This window comes from Tupaia chinensis, unplaced genomic scaffold (assembly GCF_000334495.1).
Source record: "Tupaia chinensis unplaced genomic scaffold, TupChi_1.0 Scaffold000350_1, whole genome shotgun sequence".
Classification (NCBI taxonomy): domain Eukaryota; kingdom Metazoa; phylum Chordata; class Mammalia; order Scandentia; family Tupaiidae; genus Tupaia; species Tupaia belangeri.
The window spans coordinates 6,033,570-6,048,616 of NW_006159844.1; the positions used below are offsets into that span (position 1 = coordinate 6,033,570).

The 15,047-nt window shown below is 43.1% G+C and overlaps 1 protein-coding gene across 3 annotated transcripts in view; it reads left to right on the forward strand.

The window, feature by feature from the left end:
- The first annotated feature begins 2,672 nt into the window (after positions 1-2,672).
- SNX6 (sorting nexin 6) overlaps positions 2,673-15,047 on the forward strand; it is a 65,837-nt gene continuing 53,462 nt past the window's right edge. For all 3 annotated transcript variants that reach the window (XM_006152381.2, XM_014589297.1, XM_006152382.2), the window contains exons 1-2: positions 2,673-2,687; positions 2,844-2,891. In XM_006152381.2, the coding sequence (XP_006152443.1) occupies positions 2,682-2,687; positions 2,844-2,891 (54 nt within the window). In that variant the 5' untranslated portion in view covers positions 2,673-2,681. The remainder of the gene's footprint in view (positions 2,688-2,843; positions 2,892-15,047) is intronic.

Sequence of the window (15,047 nt, forward strand, 5' to 3'; positions counted from 1 at the left end):
AGAGAGACAGAAAGTGAGAAATCACCCCCCCCAGGGGGAATGGCCACGCCACAATCCCCTCTCCTCCATTCTCCCCTCGGGATCTTGGGCACGCACGCACATGTGCCTGGTGTGAGTTTTAAGCCACCAGGTCTGGGATGCGAACCGTGGTCGACTACATGGGAGTCCAGCGAAATAGACATTACGCTAACTGCTGGTTCCCAGCATTTTCTTTTTTAAAAGAATTATTTTGGGACTAGCAGATGGTGAAATGCCTATGTCACTGGACTCCTATGTAGTCAACCGCAGTTTGAGTCCCAGCAGCTTAAATTCACACCGGGCGCGTGTGCATGCATGCCCAAGATCCTGAGAGAAGAATGGAGAAGGGATTGCGGTGTGGCCATCCTCCCTGGGGGGTGATTTCTGTTTCTCTGTCTCTGTCTTTATGGTGAGCACATGCACCCTATAGCAAAAACCTCTCCACAAACAAACAAAACTCATACCAAAGAATAGAGATGGTAGAAGTGTAATAAAATGTTATAAAATGTAATCTTGATTAAATTAGAAAAATTTGCTCTTGATTAAATTAGAAAAAAAAAGGCATATGGATAGGAAGACCCTTAGAAGGCTATTTGCTGGAGCTGGCAGGTAGCATGATGGTTGGGGTGCTGGATTCCCATGTGGCTGACTGGATTACCATGTGGCAGACCTTGCGGCTTGCTTTCTCTCTCTCTGACTGTCTCTCTTTGGTCAAATTTTAAAAATAAATTTTAAAAGTTAAATAAATAATTAGTTAGTTTAAAAAGGATAGTTGCCAAGATATGAAAAGTGATTATTTTCAAATAGTAGATTATGAGTGATTCATTTTGTCAGAGCTATCATTGTACCTAATAGATTTGGGCAGTATCAGATACCACCTTTTTGTCAATTGCTATCGTTATATGACTCCCATTAGTCTCAGAAGTGTTTCTTTGACGCTGTTGGCTCTGCACCCCATATCTACTTCCCCTCTTCTCCCTCTCCTTCCCACAATTCCGGTTTTATTCAGGTGCTCCATTCTTTTTTTTTTTTTTAGTTTTTGGCCATAGGGCACATGTACTCACCAGGGAGGGGAGAGATAGGAAGAGGGAAAGTGAGAACTCATTCCCAAAGGGATGGCCACACTGTAATCCCTTCTCCTCCATTCTCTTCTAGGAATTTTGGGCATGCATGTGCACGTGCCCGGCATGAATTTCAAGCAGTTGGGTCCACAACTTGAACCATGTCAGCCATTTAGGAGTCCAGTACCTTAATCACCACACCACCTGCTGGCCCAACCCCCATTCTTCTAAGAGGTCTTTTGGTTTAGGAAGGCTAGCCTCAGTCCCAAGGCCACAGATAAATCCTGACTGGGTTAGGTGTAGACTCTAAGTCAGTCATGTTTATACCAGTCCTCTTGTTAGAGATTGTCTAAGAGTAGGCATGTGAACCAGATCTAGCCAATGAGATATGAGAGATATATGGGAGGGAGAGATACTGAGTAGGCAGTTGTCATTACAATGAACTGTGAAACAAGAAAGAAAAAAACCGAAGTCCTCCATCCCACGGTATTAGAGAGTATCCATGATGGGGCAGTAACTTTGTGTCTCAGTTCTTACATACAAAATCAAAGCTACAGGAAGTTCTCAAGGAAGTATTAGTAAGTTTAATATTATTGTTTTGAGGCTTTCAAATCAATGAGATAGGGTGGTGGGCCTGGAAATGCAGACAGGGATTCAAATTTAGAGGGACTGGAATTAAAGACTGAGGAGTTGGCTTTTTATACAATGGAGGTTTGTAAAGATTATTAAATGGGGTAGTAGAATACTCATTGATATCTGTGACTGACCAGTGCATTGAATAGAGGAGAGAGAGGTGGGAAATTAAAAAAGTTAAGAGAGTAATGCAAAGATTCAAAGAAGACATGCTGATGGTACTTGTGGTGGATATGGGAAAACCCTGAACATCTGAAGATGCTTCTGATCTGATCATTTGAAGATGGTGATGCTGTTAACTAAATGGAAGCAGAGGAATCCCTGAGTGTGTGTGTGTGAGAGAGAGAGAGAGAGAGAGAGGAAGAGAAAGAGAGTGATAGGTGAGGAGGACAGGGTGTGTGTGTGTGTGTGTGTGTGTGTGTGTGTGTTAGGAATGATTTTACCTGTTTGAAGTGCCTGTGGATACCCATTTGATGCTGCCCAGCTACACAGTTCTAGTAGGTCTGGAGAAATTTCCTCGTACCGAGGAAAGCATTACACTTGTAATACAAACAGCTCATTTTTATAGTGCTCAACCAGGAGCGCCCGAAATCCGGAGGTAGTTATTACCTTGCCAGCAGTAAAAGCTTGATTACAGTCTCTGACTGCAATGAAGGCCCTTGCTTCCCGCAGCTTCCATAGGCAAAAAGATACTGTGATTAATTATCGTGTGGCACAATACAAAGACTAGATGATTTATTGTGGCTTTCGGAGGGCACCTACATGGTTTCTCGCTAGAGCCCTCGGGGCTAAGGAACTGGACAGCTCCCCACGTGGCCTTTGACACTACACGGGTCAACTCCTGTGGGTCTGGGCCTTCAGGCCCTCGGGGCATGGGAGCTTCCACCTCGGCGAATGACCCCACCACCCTTCCCTGCTCACCGACTCCCTTCGGCCCACCGCCGGCCCAGGGAGGGGCTCGGAGCAGCCATGATGGTGGGTGTTTTCAGCGGCGCAGAGCGCTGGGCGCGCGGTGGGGGCGGCGGGCACGGGGCGGGCGCGGGGACCGCGTCGGCCTGGCACTAATGTCTTCCTTTGTGTCTCCATCGTCCCATCCTCTCCCTCGCCGCGCCGGGCTGGCCAACCCCGCAGGAAGGCCTGGACGACGGCCCCGACTTCCTCTCTGAGGAGGACCGCGGAGTAAGTTCTGCCTCTTGCTAGCTGGCGGGCCCCTTCCTCACCCGCCGAGCTCCGGGGTGTGGTGTGGTGTGGGTCCCTGGCTACCCTGCACCCCCGCACCCGCCGTTGTCCTTTCGGTTTCCTCTCCGCACCCCGCCCCACCCTCTGGCAGCCCTTCCTCCCTAGGGGCCGCGCCGTTCTGATTTCCCCGGTACCCGCGGCCTCTTTCTAGTCCCCTGGCTGGGACCCTCCAGTGGACCTCCAACAGGCCCAGGGCGGGGGTGCAGGTAGGGTATTACAGGGGAGGCCAGAGCTGGAACGCCCTCACCCTCGCCACTTTGGGGCTGTGAAAACCCTTTCTCAGATCTTCCTTGTGGCACTCTTAAATTTTCTCCCCCTGTGTGGACCTCTGGAACCTACCTTTCTCTCTCTCTCTGATAAACAGATACAGTACAGTTTTCTAAATTACTTTATTGCAATAATTTTTACAGTCGCTAAATCTCGACTATTCTCTAGCGTCTTCCCAGGTTTTTGCAAAACGCTCGTGGCCCACGGTTTCTTTATCTAATACCCCAAAACAAAAATCTTTTGCAGGGTTCCCTTGGTGATGTTTTCCCCCTGGCTTTGTTGTACTTATAATTATGGTTGATTGTGTGTATTTACAGTGTGTAACTTGATGTTTCCATATACATTACACGTTGTGAAATGAGTACCACAGTCAAGGTAGCTAACATTATTACTCCTAGTTATCAGTTTTTTTTGTTGTTGTTGTTACTGTTGTCGAGAACACTGGAGATCTCAGTGTATTTCATTACATTACTATTAATTACAGTCACCATTCCATACATTGGGTTTCCAGAACTTGTTCATCTTATACATGAAAATTTGTACACTTTGACCATCCACCCTGTGCCCCATGCTCCCCAGCCCTTGGTTTCATTCTTCTGCAGAAAGGGCTTTCAGGGCTCTGTTCAGCTCCCCTCCAGTTTGCCTTGGCTGAGGAGTGATAATCTGTATAGTGCTTTGAAGAAGTGAACACTCGGAAAATATTGATAATATGATAATTGCTGCTCAGCAAGGTTCCATTGTTCCTTCACATTTAACAGGCTGCACTTTCCTTTTCCACTTTGCTTTTGTCCATCTTGGGTAAAGTGAGAGACCCATCCAGTAGTGGATTTTTAATAGGTGTTAAGTTATCGTAGGATGTTGCTGCTTTTGTAATGAGAGTTAAGATAGTTTTAACCGTTGACCTTTAGAATGCTATCAAATAGTAAAGTGCAGAGGGTACTGCATACTTTTTTCCTAAATAAATCAGTAAATTTCTGAGTTTATACAAAAGTATCATTTAGAATTTCTGGTTAGTGCAAAAGCATATAGAATTTCTTTTTTTTAACGTTTTTTTTTTTTTTTGGAGAAGTTTTTGCTATAGGGTGTGTGCGCTCACCAGAAAGATAGAGACAGAGAGACAGAAAGCGAGAAATCACCCCCCAGGGGGGATGGCCATGCCGCAATCCCTTCTCCTCTGTTCTCCTCTTGGGTTCTTGGGCACGCACGCACACACGTCCAGCGTGAGTTTAAGCCACCGGGTCTGAGAGTCATACTGGTTGACTACATGAGAGTTCAGTGACATAGCCACTACGCTGATTGTTGGTCCCAGCATATAGAATTTTTTCTAGTTTCTTTTTTTTCTCTCAGATTTTTGCCATAAAGTGCATACACTCTCAGGAAAGAGACAGAGAGACATAGAGACAGGGAAAGTGAGAAATCTCCCACTCCCTGGGAAGGCGATGGAGGCCGTGGTCACCTAGCAATTCCCTTCTTCCCCATTCCCCTCTCAGGATTTTTGGGACGTACACACACATACCTGGCGTGGTTTCTGGGACTAGAAACCACAGTCATCCATGTGGGATCTAGCATCATAACCACAATGCCACCTGCTGGCCCTAGGATTTCTAGGTTCTAAAATGTTTAGTTTCTGATGACTTTTTTTTTTAATTTTTAAAAATTATTTATTTTAATTTTATTTATTCCTTCATTTATTTTACTTTGACCAGAGAGAGACACAGAGAGAGAGAGAGAGGGAAAGTGAGAAAGGAAGCCACCAGGTCTGGGACTTGAACCATGGTCAGCCATGTGGGAGTGTCCAGCACCCCAACCACCACGCCACCTGCTGGTCCCCTTCCTGATGACTTATAAAACAAAATATATTTGTGTGCATGTGTGTAAATATGTGTATATATCTTCTGGGATGAGACAGAGTTGGATATTTATAAATTACACTTTGGATTTTAAAATAGGGGAAGCCAGCAGTGTTACTTAATGAAATGAAATGAAATGGGTTATAGCACAATTAATGTGATTTTAAAAAGTTTAAAACATGTCCAGTAGTTGGCATAGTGGTTAAGATGCTGGACTCCCTCTTGGCCGCCTGGCTCAAGTTCTAAATCTGGTGACTTGCTTTCTCACTTTCTTGAGCTCATGTGCCATATAGCAAGTTAAACAATAATAATAGTAATAATAAATAATTTTAGAAAACATTATAAAACAAGGGCCAGTAGGTGGTGTGGTGGTTAAAGCTACTGGATCCCACTTTGCTGACTCCGGGGTTCCAGACCCGGTCCCAGCATCTTGAATATCACACCAGATATGTGTGCATGTGTGTCCCAGATCCTGAGATGAGACTGGAGGAGAAGGGATTGCAGCATGGCCATCCTCCCTGAGGGGTGATTTCTCACTTTCCCTCTTTGTCTCTCTCTCTAGCAAGTGCATGAGCTCTATAGCAAAAGTTAAAAAAAAAACAACAAAAAACACAAAACATACTGTCCCTTTTATTTAGATAATAATTTTATATCTTATTTTAATAGTTTATCAGGAAAATCCAGATAGGATTTACTTTTTTATAAAATCTGATTGGTGTTCAGTAAAAGTAATTTTTTTGAGTGTTTACACTGATGATGTGAAAAGTAGAGTACTTTCTTTTGAAAATATTTCTGTTCATGGCTTTATGCCTATGGTAAGATTTGCATTTGGAACTGGAAACATTTAAGTTATGTGTCCAGAAACTTTTCTCATGTATCATAATATAGTTAGAGAGGAAGAAAAAGAGCATAGGGGGGGTTCTTATAGAATTCCATAGGTGAAAATTTTAATATGAAAATAGAAAAGAACATTATCATGAATTAGAAGTATTCAGAATGTCATGATGAATACGCACATGTCGTTTCTTCATTATTTTTGTCATTTGGAACTGGGTGAATCATGGTAAAAATTAAGTATTTGATACTTATGTAAGAATCGTTTGATTATAGGGGCTGGTAGGTGGCATGGTGGTTGAGGGCACTGGAATCCCACATGGCCGACTATGGTTCGAGTCCCGGACCTGGCGGTTTGCTTTCTCATTTATCTTTCTCTTGCTCTCATTCTGGTCTCCCCCCCATCAAGTTAAAATAAATAAACAAAGTTAAATAAAATAATTACTTAAAAAAATAAAGAATTGTTTCATTATGGCCTCTTATCATCCTCTGAAGGCTTTAGTATTCCCCTTTTACAGATGAGAAATCTGAACCTCAGAGACTAAGTTAGTCTGAGGTCACACAGCAGGGACTGGGAAAGCTGGACCTTAAATCACATTTCTTACATGAGAGCCAGGTTAGGTGTTTCTTAGTGTGGGCTTGAAACACTTCATCAGAATCAGTTGAGGTGTTTGAAAAAAGTTTCCAGGTCCCACACCTTACTAAATCAGAATCTCTTGGGGCTATGGAGAAGGTCACATAATTGCTTTATAAGAAGCATCCAAGAAGTTTCTGTTATACATTAAATTTGATTATTGCTGCACAGTTAATCCTGACAGTTTTTCATATCAGTATCAAAAATATCTGGCACTTTTAAACTTCTCTGTATTGTATGTGTCCTGATAGATTGTCATAAATTAGAATTTTTAGGCATTGCACTTTTAGTTTAGATAATTTTGTTTAGCCTTCCAAGAAAGGGAGTCTTGGGTCCAGCAGGTGGCATAGCGGTTATGTCATTGGACTCCCACATGACTGACCATGATTCAAGTCCTGGACCTGGTGGCGTAAAACTCACACTAGGCATGTGTGCGTGTGTGCCCAAGATCTAGGGAGAAGAATGGAGAAGGGTTTACAGAGTGGCCGCCCCCCCTGGGGGTGATTTCTCACTTTCCCTCTCAATGTGTCTGCCCCATCCCCCTCCACTACCCTTTGTGAACACACACCTCTTAAAAGAAAAGAAACAGTCTTTTTTTTTGAGGGGGATGGTGGGGTCTGCTATAGGGCGCATGCACTCGCCAGAAAGACAGACAGAAACAGAAAGCGAGTAATCGCCCTCCGGAGGCGGGGGAACGGCTACAACATAATCCCTTCTTCTCTGTTCTCCTCTTGGGATCTTGGGCACGCACATGCACCGGGCACACACATGCACCCGGGATGAGTTTAAGCCACTGGGTCTGCGACTTGAACCTCAGTCGACTACATAGGAGTCCAGCGACGTAGCCATTATGCCAACTGCTGGTCCCAAGGGATATCGTGGTTTTAAAAATAACAGCATAGGGGGACCAGCAGTTAGCGTAATGGCTATGTCGTTGGACTCCCATGTAGTTGACCGTGGTTCGCGTCCTGGACCCGTTGGCTTAAAAAACTCAGACTGGGCTCGTGTGTGTGCGTACCCAAGATCCTGAGAGGAGAATGGAGGAGAAGGGATTGCGGCGTGGCCATCCCCCCTGGGGGGTGATTTCTCGCTTTCTGTCTCTCTGTTTCTCTGTCTGTCTGGCGAGCGCACGCGCCCTATAGCAAAAACTTCTCAAAAAGAAAAAAATAATAATAGCATAGGTATTTCATACAAAGCAAGTAAGTTAAAGTCAAATGTTTTAAAATAAATCTTCAAGCAACCTTAAATTTTTATCGGAATATTTGCATCAGAACAGAATCTTAGAGCCTTAAGAAAATATTGTGTTGAGAGAAACTTAAAAAGCAGATTTTAAGATTATAGAGAGTTGGGGCCAGCAGGTGGCGTGGTGGTTAAGGGCATTGGACTCCCACATGGTTGACTATGGTTCAAGTCCCAGACCTGGCGTCTTGCTTTCACTCTGTCCCTCTCTAGTCAAATTAAAATAAGTAAATAAATCAATAGATAAAGTTAAATAAAATAATTCTTAAAAAAAAAATGCACAGAGTTGATGAGACCAGCAGATGGCATAATGGTTACGTCTCTGAACTCTCACATAGTCGACTGCGATTTGAGTCCCGGACCCAGCAGCTTGAAACTCACACTGGGCATGTGTGTGTGTGCATGCCCAAATCCTGAGAGGAGAATGGAAGATAAGGGCTTGCAGCATAGCCATCCCTCCTGGGGGGTGATTGCTCGCTTTCTGTCCCTCTCTGTCTCACTAGTGAGTACACACACCCTAGGGCAAAAATCCCTCTTTAAAAAAAGAGGGCTGGCAGGTGGTATGACAGTTAAGAGGCTGGACTCCCACATGGTCAACCACGGTTCAAGTCCCGGAACTGGTGGCTTGCTTTCTCACTGTCTCTCTCACTTATTCTGACCCTCTCTGGTCAAATTAAAATAAATAAATAAAGTTAAAAAAAAAAAAAGAATACACACAGTTGAGAATTTTGGCTATGTTTTGATCTCTCAGCCCCACCTCTACTTAATAGGTTTTTCCCCCAAAATGAGAGACAATAACCTATAATTTAGTAAACAAATGGGCCCTTTGAACTAGAGACTTTTGCTCTAATGTGCTTGTTAAATAAGAGCAGTGCATGCCAGAGTGATGGCATGGTTCTCTTTTAGCATTTGCTTTCAATTCTAAATAACATGTTTATTGTTTCAAAAATTACACAGGTTGAATTACTATACCTTCTCCTTGACTCTAGGCTTTGCCCCTCCCTCTGTATTTCTTATCTTCGTTAATGGCATCATTTTTCAGTTGTGCAGGCAGGAAAACTCTGAATCATATCCTTCATTCTCTTTATCAGAATGGGCAGTGTGCCAGTTAATTTCACCTTGGAAATGCTTACCCGATCTTTCATTGTCGTAGTCCTAGTTAAGGTTCTTGCTACTTCTTTGCTAGATTACAGTAATACCTGTCTTTAGTCTGTTTTCCAGTCCAGCCTTCATATTATACTTACAGTTACATAACTAAGCTGATAAAGTCATATACCACCATCTGTCAGAAGGACTTGCTTGGACCCATTCTTTTTGGAGTAGAGTCCAAACTCCTTAGGATAGTAGCCAGCCCCATTCGTAACCCTTTCTTTGTTTTCAGTATGTTGTCCTGAGACCAGCAAGTGGCGTGGTGGTTAAGGCGTTGGACTCCCGCATGGTTGACTATGGTTCAGGTTCTGGACCTGGCGACTTATTTTCTCACTTTCCCTCCCTCTCTGTCTCTCTCTAGTCAAATTAAAAAACAATGATAATAGGGAACCAGCAGTTAACGTAATGGCTATGTCGCTGGACTCCCACGTAGTCGACCGCGGTTCGTGTCCCGGACCCGGTGGCTTAAAACTCACGCCGGGCGCGTGTGCGTGCGTGCCCAAGATCCCGAGAGGAAAATGGAGGAGAAGGGATTGCGGCATGACCATCCCCCCGGGTGGTGATTTCTCGCTTTCTGTCTCTCCGTCTCTCTCTGTCTGTCTGGCGAGCGCACGCGCCCTATAGTGAAAGTCTCTCCAAAAAAAAAAAAGATAATAAATTTTAAAATATATATATGTTGTCCAGTTCCTCCCTAACACACACTATGCTTACCGTAATCTAGTTGTCATTGTCTGAGCACCTGTGCATTTTAATGTCTGCTTTACTCATGCACGTCAATGTTGTTGAAGACTTTTTTCCCCTCATCTTTTCTTTTACTTGAAATTCAACTTACCTTTTAAGATTTGGCCCAGATGTTTGCATTTTCTTTTGTACCTGCATAGCATTTAGCTTAAACATATTTATATTTACTGATAGTTAAATTTATTTATTTATATTCATTCACTGTATATCAATACAGTATACAAAATGAGATTTTCCACTCAAGATACATTGTATATTGACTCAATCAAGGACATTATCATACATGTTATCATCAACAAGTAATTTTTTATTTCCTTTTTTTTTAATATAATTTGCTTTTTTTTTTTTTTTTCCCTTGATTCCTTACCTCTTACCATCTGCCATTCCCCCCTTTCCCTTCTACACTGTCTCTGGTATCTACAGTTGTTTTCCATGCCTTTTTTTTTTTTCTTCACATTTTATTGATTCTAAAGATCGTTTTTTGTTTGTTTGTTTAATTTATTTTAATTTGACCAGAGAGGGACAGAGTGAGGGAGGGGGGAGTGAGAAAGCAAGCCACCGGGTCCAAGACTTGAACTGCAGTCGACCACCAGTGTGAGTTGCAGATTGGCTTTTCCTGGCTCCTGGCTAAATCTGGGGGGCAGGAGGGTGAAGTCTGTGCAGAATGTCTTCAGTGGTCCTAATCTCTGATTTTTTTTATTTTTTATTTATTTTTTCTTTTTTTTGGAGTGGTTTTTGCTATAAGGCATGTGCGCTCGCCAGACAGACAGAGAGAGACACAGAGACAGAAAGCAAGAAATCACCCCCCAGGGGGGATGGTCACGCCGCAATCCCTTCTCCTCCATTCTCCTCTTGGGATCTTAGGCATGCATGCACACGCACCTGGCGTGAGTTTTAAGCCACCGGGTCTGGGACGTGAACCGTGGTCGACTACGTGGGAGTCCAGCGACATAGCCATTACGCTAACTGCTGGTTCCCTGATTTTTTTTTTTTTTAAGAGATTTTTGCCTTAAGACGTGGGTGCTCACCAGAGGGAGGGAGGGAGAGACAGTGAGAGGGAAAATGGGAAATCACCCTCAGGGGGTATGGTTCTACCACAATCCCTTCTCCTTCATTCTCTTGGGATCTTGGGCATGCACACACATGTACCCAGTGTGACTTTCAAGCCACTGGGTCTGGGACTCTGACTACAGACGGCCATGTAGGAGTCCAGCGACTTAACCAATATGCCACCTGCTGACACCTCTACAGACTTTTTGAAGTCCCTCTCTAAGTACATGGGCTAAGAAAGGGAGAGTGAAAAAAATCTCAAAATAGGAGAGAAGAGCAGGGTTATAGATAATAAGTTTGATTTCAGATGTGTTGGATTTTAAGTGTCTATCAGTGTGACCAGCTGGTGCCAGTATGGTGCCGTAGTGGTTCAGGTGCTGAACTCCCACATGGCTGAACACAGTTTGAGCCCCAGACCCAGCAGCTTGAAAATCACACTGGGTACATGTTGCCCAAAATGCTGAGAGAAGAAGAGGAGAAGGGATTGCAGTGTGGTCATACTTCTTGGGAGGGTGATTCCTCATTTTCTCCCTCTGTCTCTCTCTCCAGCTAGCACATGTGCCCTATGGCAAAAACCTTAAAAGAAAAAAAATGAAAATAAGTTACCTATGAGGCACATATCCCTTTCTCTCCCAATCTGTAATATTAGGTCATGTAGTAAATCATGTCTTTTTCTATGCAAAAATGCATCATGACTTTCTGGACAACCCAATAGAATGTAAGATCTGTAAAGGGGATGTTTGTGTCTCGTCAGTCTATCTGGCATGCAGGGTAGTGCTTGGCACACTGAAGACACTAAAATAATTGTTTTATGAGTGAATCCATCCAAATGAATATAGTTGGTAAGTTGAAATTCTGGTTAGGAACTTAGCAAAAGGTCCAAATTGGTGATTCAGGAATCACTAGTCAGTTATGTCTGGTATCGCAGCATTAGATAGCACCCTGGGGAAACCAGTGTTTAAGGAGCAAAAAAGATTATCTGATGGGCTGAGAGGGGAAAGAAGAAAATGAAAAGAGAAGTTGAGAGACAGTTTTATAGCGGTCAGGAAAATGCCAGAGCCAGACACTGCAGAGAGGCCAAGAAAACTGAGAAGTGCCATTGAATTTGGAAATTAGATGCTTATTTTGTGAAGGTTTTGTGAGACCAAGGCCAGTCTTGAATAGAGGAGTGGTATATGAAAACACAAGGTCTGGAGGTGACAGGGAGATGAAATTTAATGCTCAGGCGGATAGACAGTTCAACTCCACAGGATAGCACTTCCACTGAGAGTGAGGAGAAGGTGATGAACTCAGAAGTAACTATACCTTAGGATTAGACATATTAGAAGATGGCATGGTGGTTAAAGGCACTGGACTCCCACATGGCCGACCATGGTTCAAGTCTCAGACCTGGTGGCTTGCTTTCTCACTTCCTCTCTCTCTCGGTGTGTCTCTCTAATCAAACTGGAAAATAATAATGATAATAATAAATAAAAATAAAATAATTATTTTTAAAAAATACTGTTTTTCAATTTTGGCCAGAGAGAGACAGAGAGAGACACCAGGTTGGGACTCGAATCACAGCTGGCCATGTGGGAGTCCAGTGCCTTAACTACCATGCTACCCACTGGCCTTGAGGCGAGTTTTTTTTTTTTTTTTTGAAGAGGTTTTTGCTATAAGGGTGCATGCGCTCCCCAGAAAGCAAGAAATCACACACACACACACACATGGGGGTGGGATGGCCACGCCACAATCCATTCTCCTCTCATGATCTTGGGCACATTTGCACACATGCCTGGCGTAAGTTTAAGCCACTGGGTCCAGGACTTGAACCACAGTCAACTATGTGGGAGTCCAGTGACGTAGCCATTATGCCATCTACTGGTCCCAGGCGAGATTTATTTCTAGGAACATTTGTTGATGGGTCTGGAGGCAAATAGCTGCTGGCGTTTATTTCTTTGGGATGTGGGAAGCAAGAGCATTTGTTGGGAGTGGTAATGTGGTAGAGGTTCAGGTAGTAAAAGTTTGGAATAGTTGCTTCGAGGAATCAGGAGAACTGAGTAGACCTGCTCTGGACTGTGAGGATTTTAAGAGCATAATACAATTTGGAGACTATTACTTTGTACTGCACCATTACAAACAGCTGTCTACTACTTTCAGCAGCTCAAAGGTAAAAGCAAAGCCAGTCAATAATTAAATTGACCCTGAGTGTGGGAATTTGCAAGCTAGGTATAGCAAATGAACAATGAGAGTTAAAGGAACCAGCAAGAAAGGGATTGGCGTGACCTATCATGGAGTGGATTGTGAAAGCAGTGAAGCAAAGAAGGTGCTGACGTACTAGAAATATATGGAGAGGTCACAGGACTGGAGATGTTGATAAGGTCAGAATGTACATGTAGTGAAAGGGGAGAAATGAGAAACACTTAGTTTTGTGTTTTATTGCATAAAGCTGATTTTCTTCCTCACCATAGACAAATTATTATTCATTACTTTTGTTAGGTTTTTGCCATAAAAAATGCGCAGGGTAGGGCACATGCCCCTATTGGAGACAGAGAGAGGGAAAGTGAGAAATCAGTCCCTGGGGGGTGGCCATGCTGCAGTCCCTTTTCCTCCATTGTCCTCATGGTATTTTGGGCACATGCGCCTGGTGTAATTTTCAAGCTACCAGGTCCAGGACCCAAATTGCTGTCGGTCATGTGGGAGTCCTGTGCCTTAACTACCATGCCACTTGCTGGCCCCATAGACAGGTTTTTTAAAGGCAAGGCTTTTGTTCTCAAATCCTCTATAATACCTAGGATAGTTGTTTGCATATAAGTGCTAAAAAAAGTTTATTAAACAAATACATATTATATTGCCTGAGTCAAGTGTTTATTTTTGTTTTACTGAGAGTATTAACTTTGACTTCCAGGTAATACATAGGTAGAAACCATTATTATTAGCCTAGTAATGTTTTGTTGTTTCTGGTATGGTATGTCAGAGGACATTCTGTGTGCAAAGACATGTATCTGTAATCAACCACTGCTGAGTATATGTGTCTACATTAATAATGGAAATGATGTATTATAGGACTTCAAAAGTCATGAATGGGCTAGGAATTAAAGATATATAAAATTTGGCCTGAATTAATAAGCTTAATGGAATTTATTTCTATCTCATGAGATTTTTTTTCATCGAGTGTACTGTAATTACCTGAAAATAGTTCTGTTGCCCCATTGTAGTTAACACTTTTTCTTGTCTTCCATTTAACAAATATTTGTTGAGGGCCACCATTCGTAGTACAGTAATGAATGAAACAGACAAAAATCTCTGTCCTCATGGAGTTGAATTCTAGTCTTGGGAAGAGCATTTAAAAATATATAAATAAATAGGGGCCAGCAGGTGGTGTGGTGGTTAAGGGTGCCGGACTCCCACATGGCCAACCGATCTGAGTTGAAGTCCTGGACCTGTTGACTTGCTTTTTCGCTTTTCCTCTCTCTCTCCTTTTCTTTCCCTCCCTCCCTCCCTCTCTCTCACACACACTCTGTCCCTCTCTGGTCAAATTAAAATAAATAATAAAGGTAAATAAAGTAATTCTTTAAAAAATAATAAATGAAAGAATAAATGACCCAGTTGTGGTTGTGTGCACTGGACACTGGGGGTTTGTAGGCTGAGGCCACATGAGGCCTTGGTTTGATTCTTGGCTCACCCTTAGAAGCCAGGCATAGGGGCCAGCAGGTGGCATGGTAGTTAAGGTGCTGGACTCCCACATGGCCGACCGCATTTTGTGTCCTGGACTTGGCGGTTTGCTTTCTCATTTTCCATTTCTCTCTGACTCACTCACTCACTCTCTTTTTAAAAATAATAATAATAGGGACCAGCAGTTAGCATAATGGCTCTGTCACTGGACTCCTATGTAGTTTACCATGGTTCGCGTCCCAGACCCGGTGGCTTAAAACTCACACCGGGCACATGTGCGTGCATGCCCAAGATCCCGAGAGGAGAAGGGATTGTGGCGTGGCCATCCCCCCTGGGGGGTGATTTCTCTCTTTCTGTCTCTCTGTCTCTCTGTCTGGCGAGCGCATGCACCCTATAGCGAAAAACCTCTAAAAAAAAAGTAATAATAACAAATAAAATGAAATAAATGAATAAATCTTTAAAAAGTAGAAAAAGAGGCCAAGTATGATTGCATGGGCCTGTAGTCTCAGCTACTTTGGGATACTGAGGCAGGAGGATTGAGAGTTTGTGGCCACTGACAGCATGTCTAAAAGAGATCGTGGCAGGTGCCTGTGGCTCTCAGGAAGCTGAGGCAGACTTTTGACCCTGTCTAAAAAAACAAAAAAAAAAAAAAAAAAAAAAGGAAAAAAAAAGAATTTT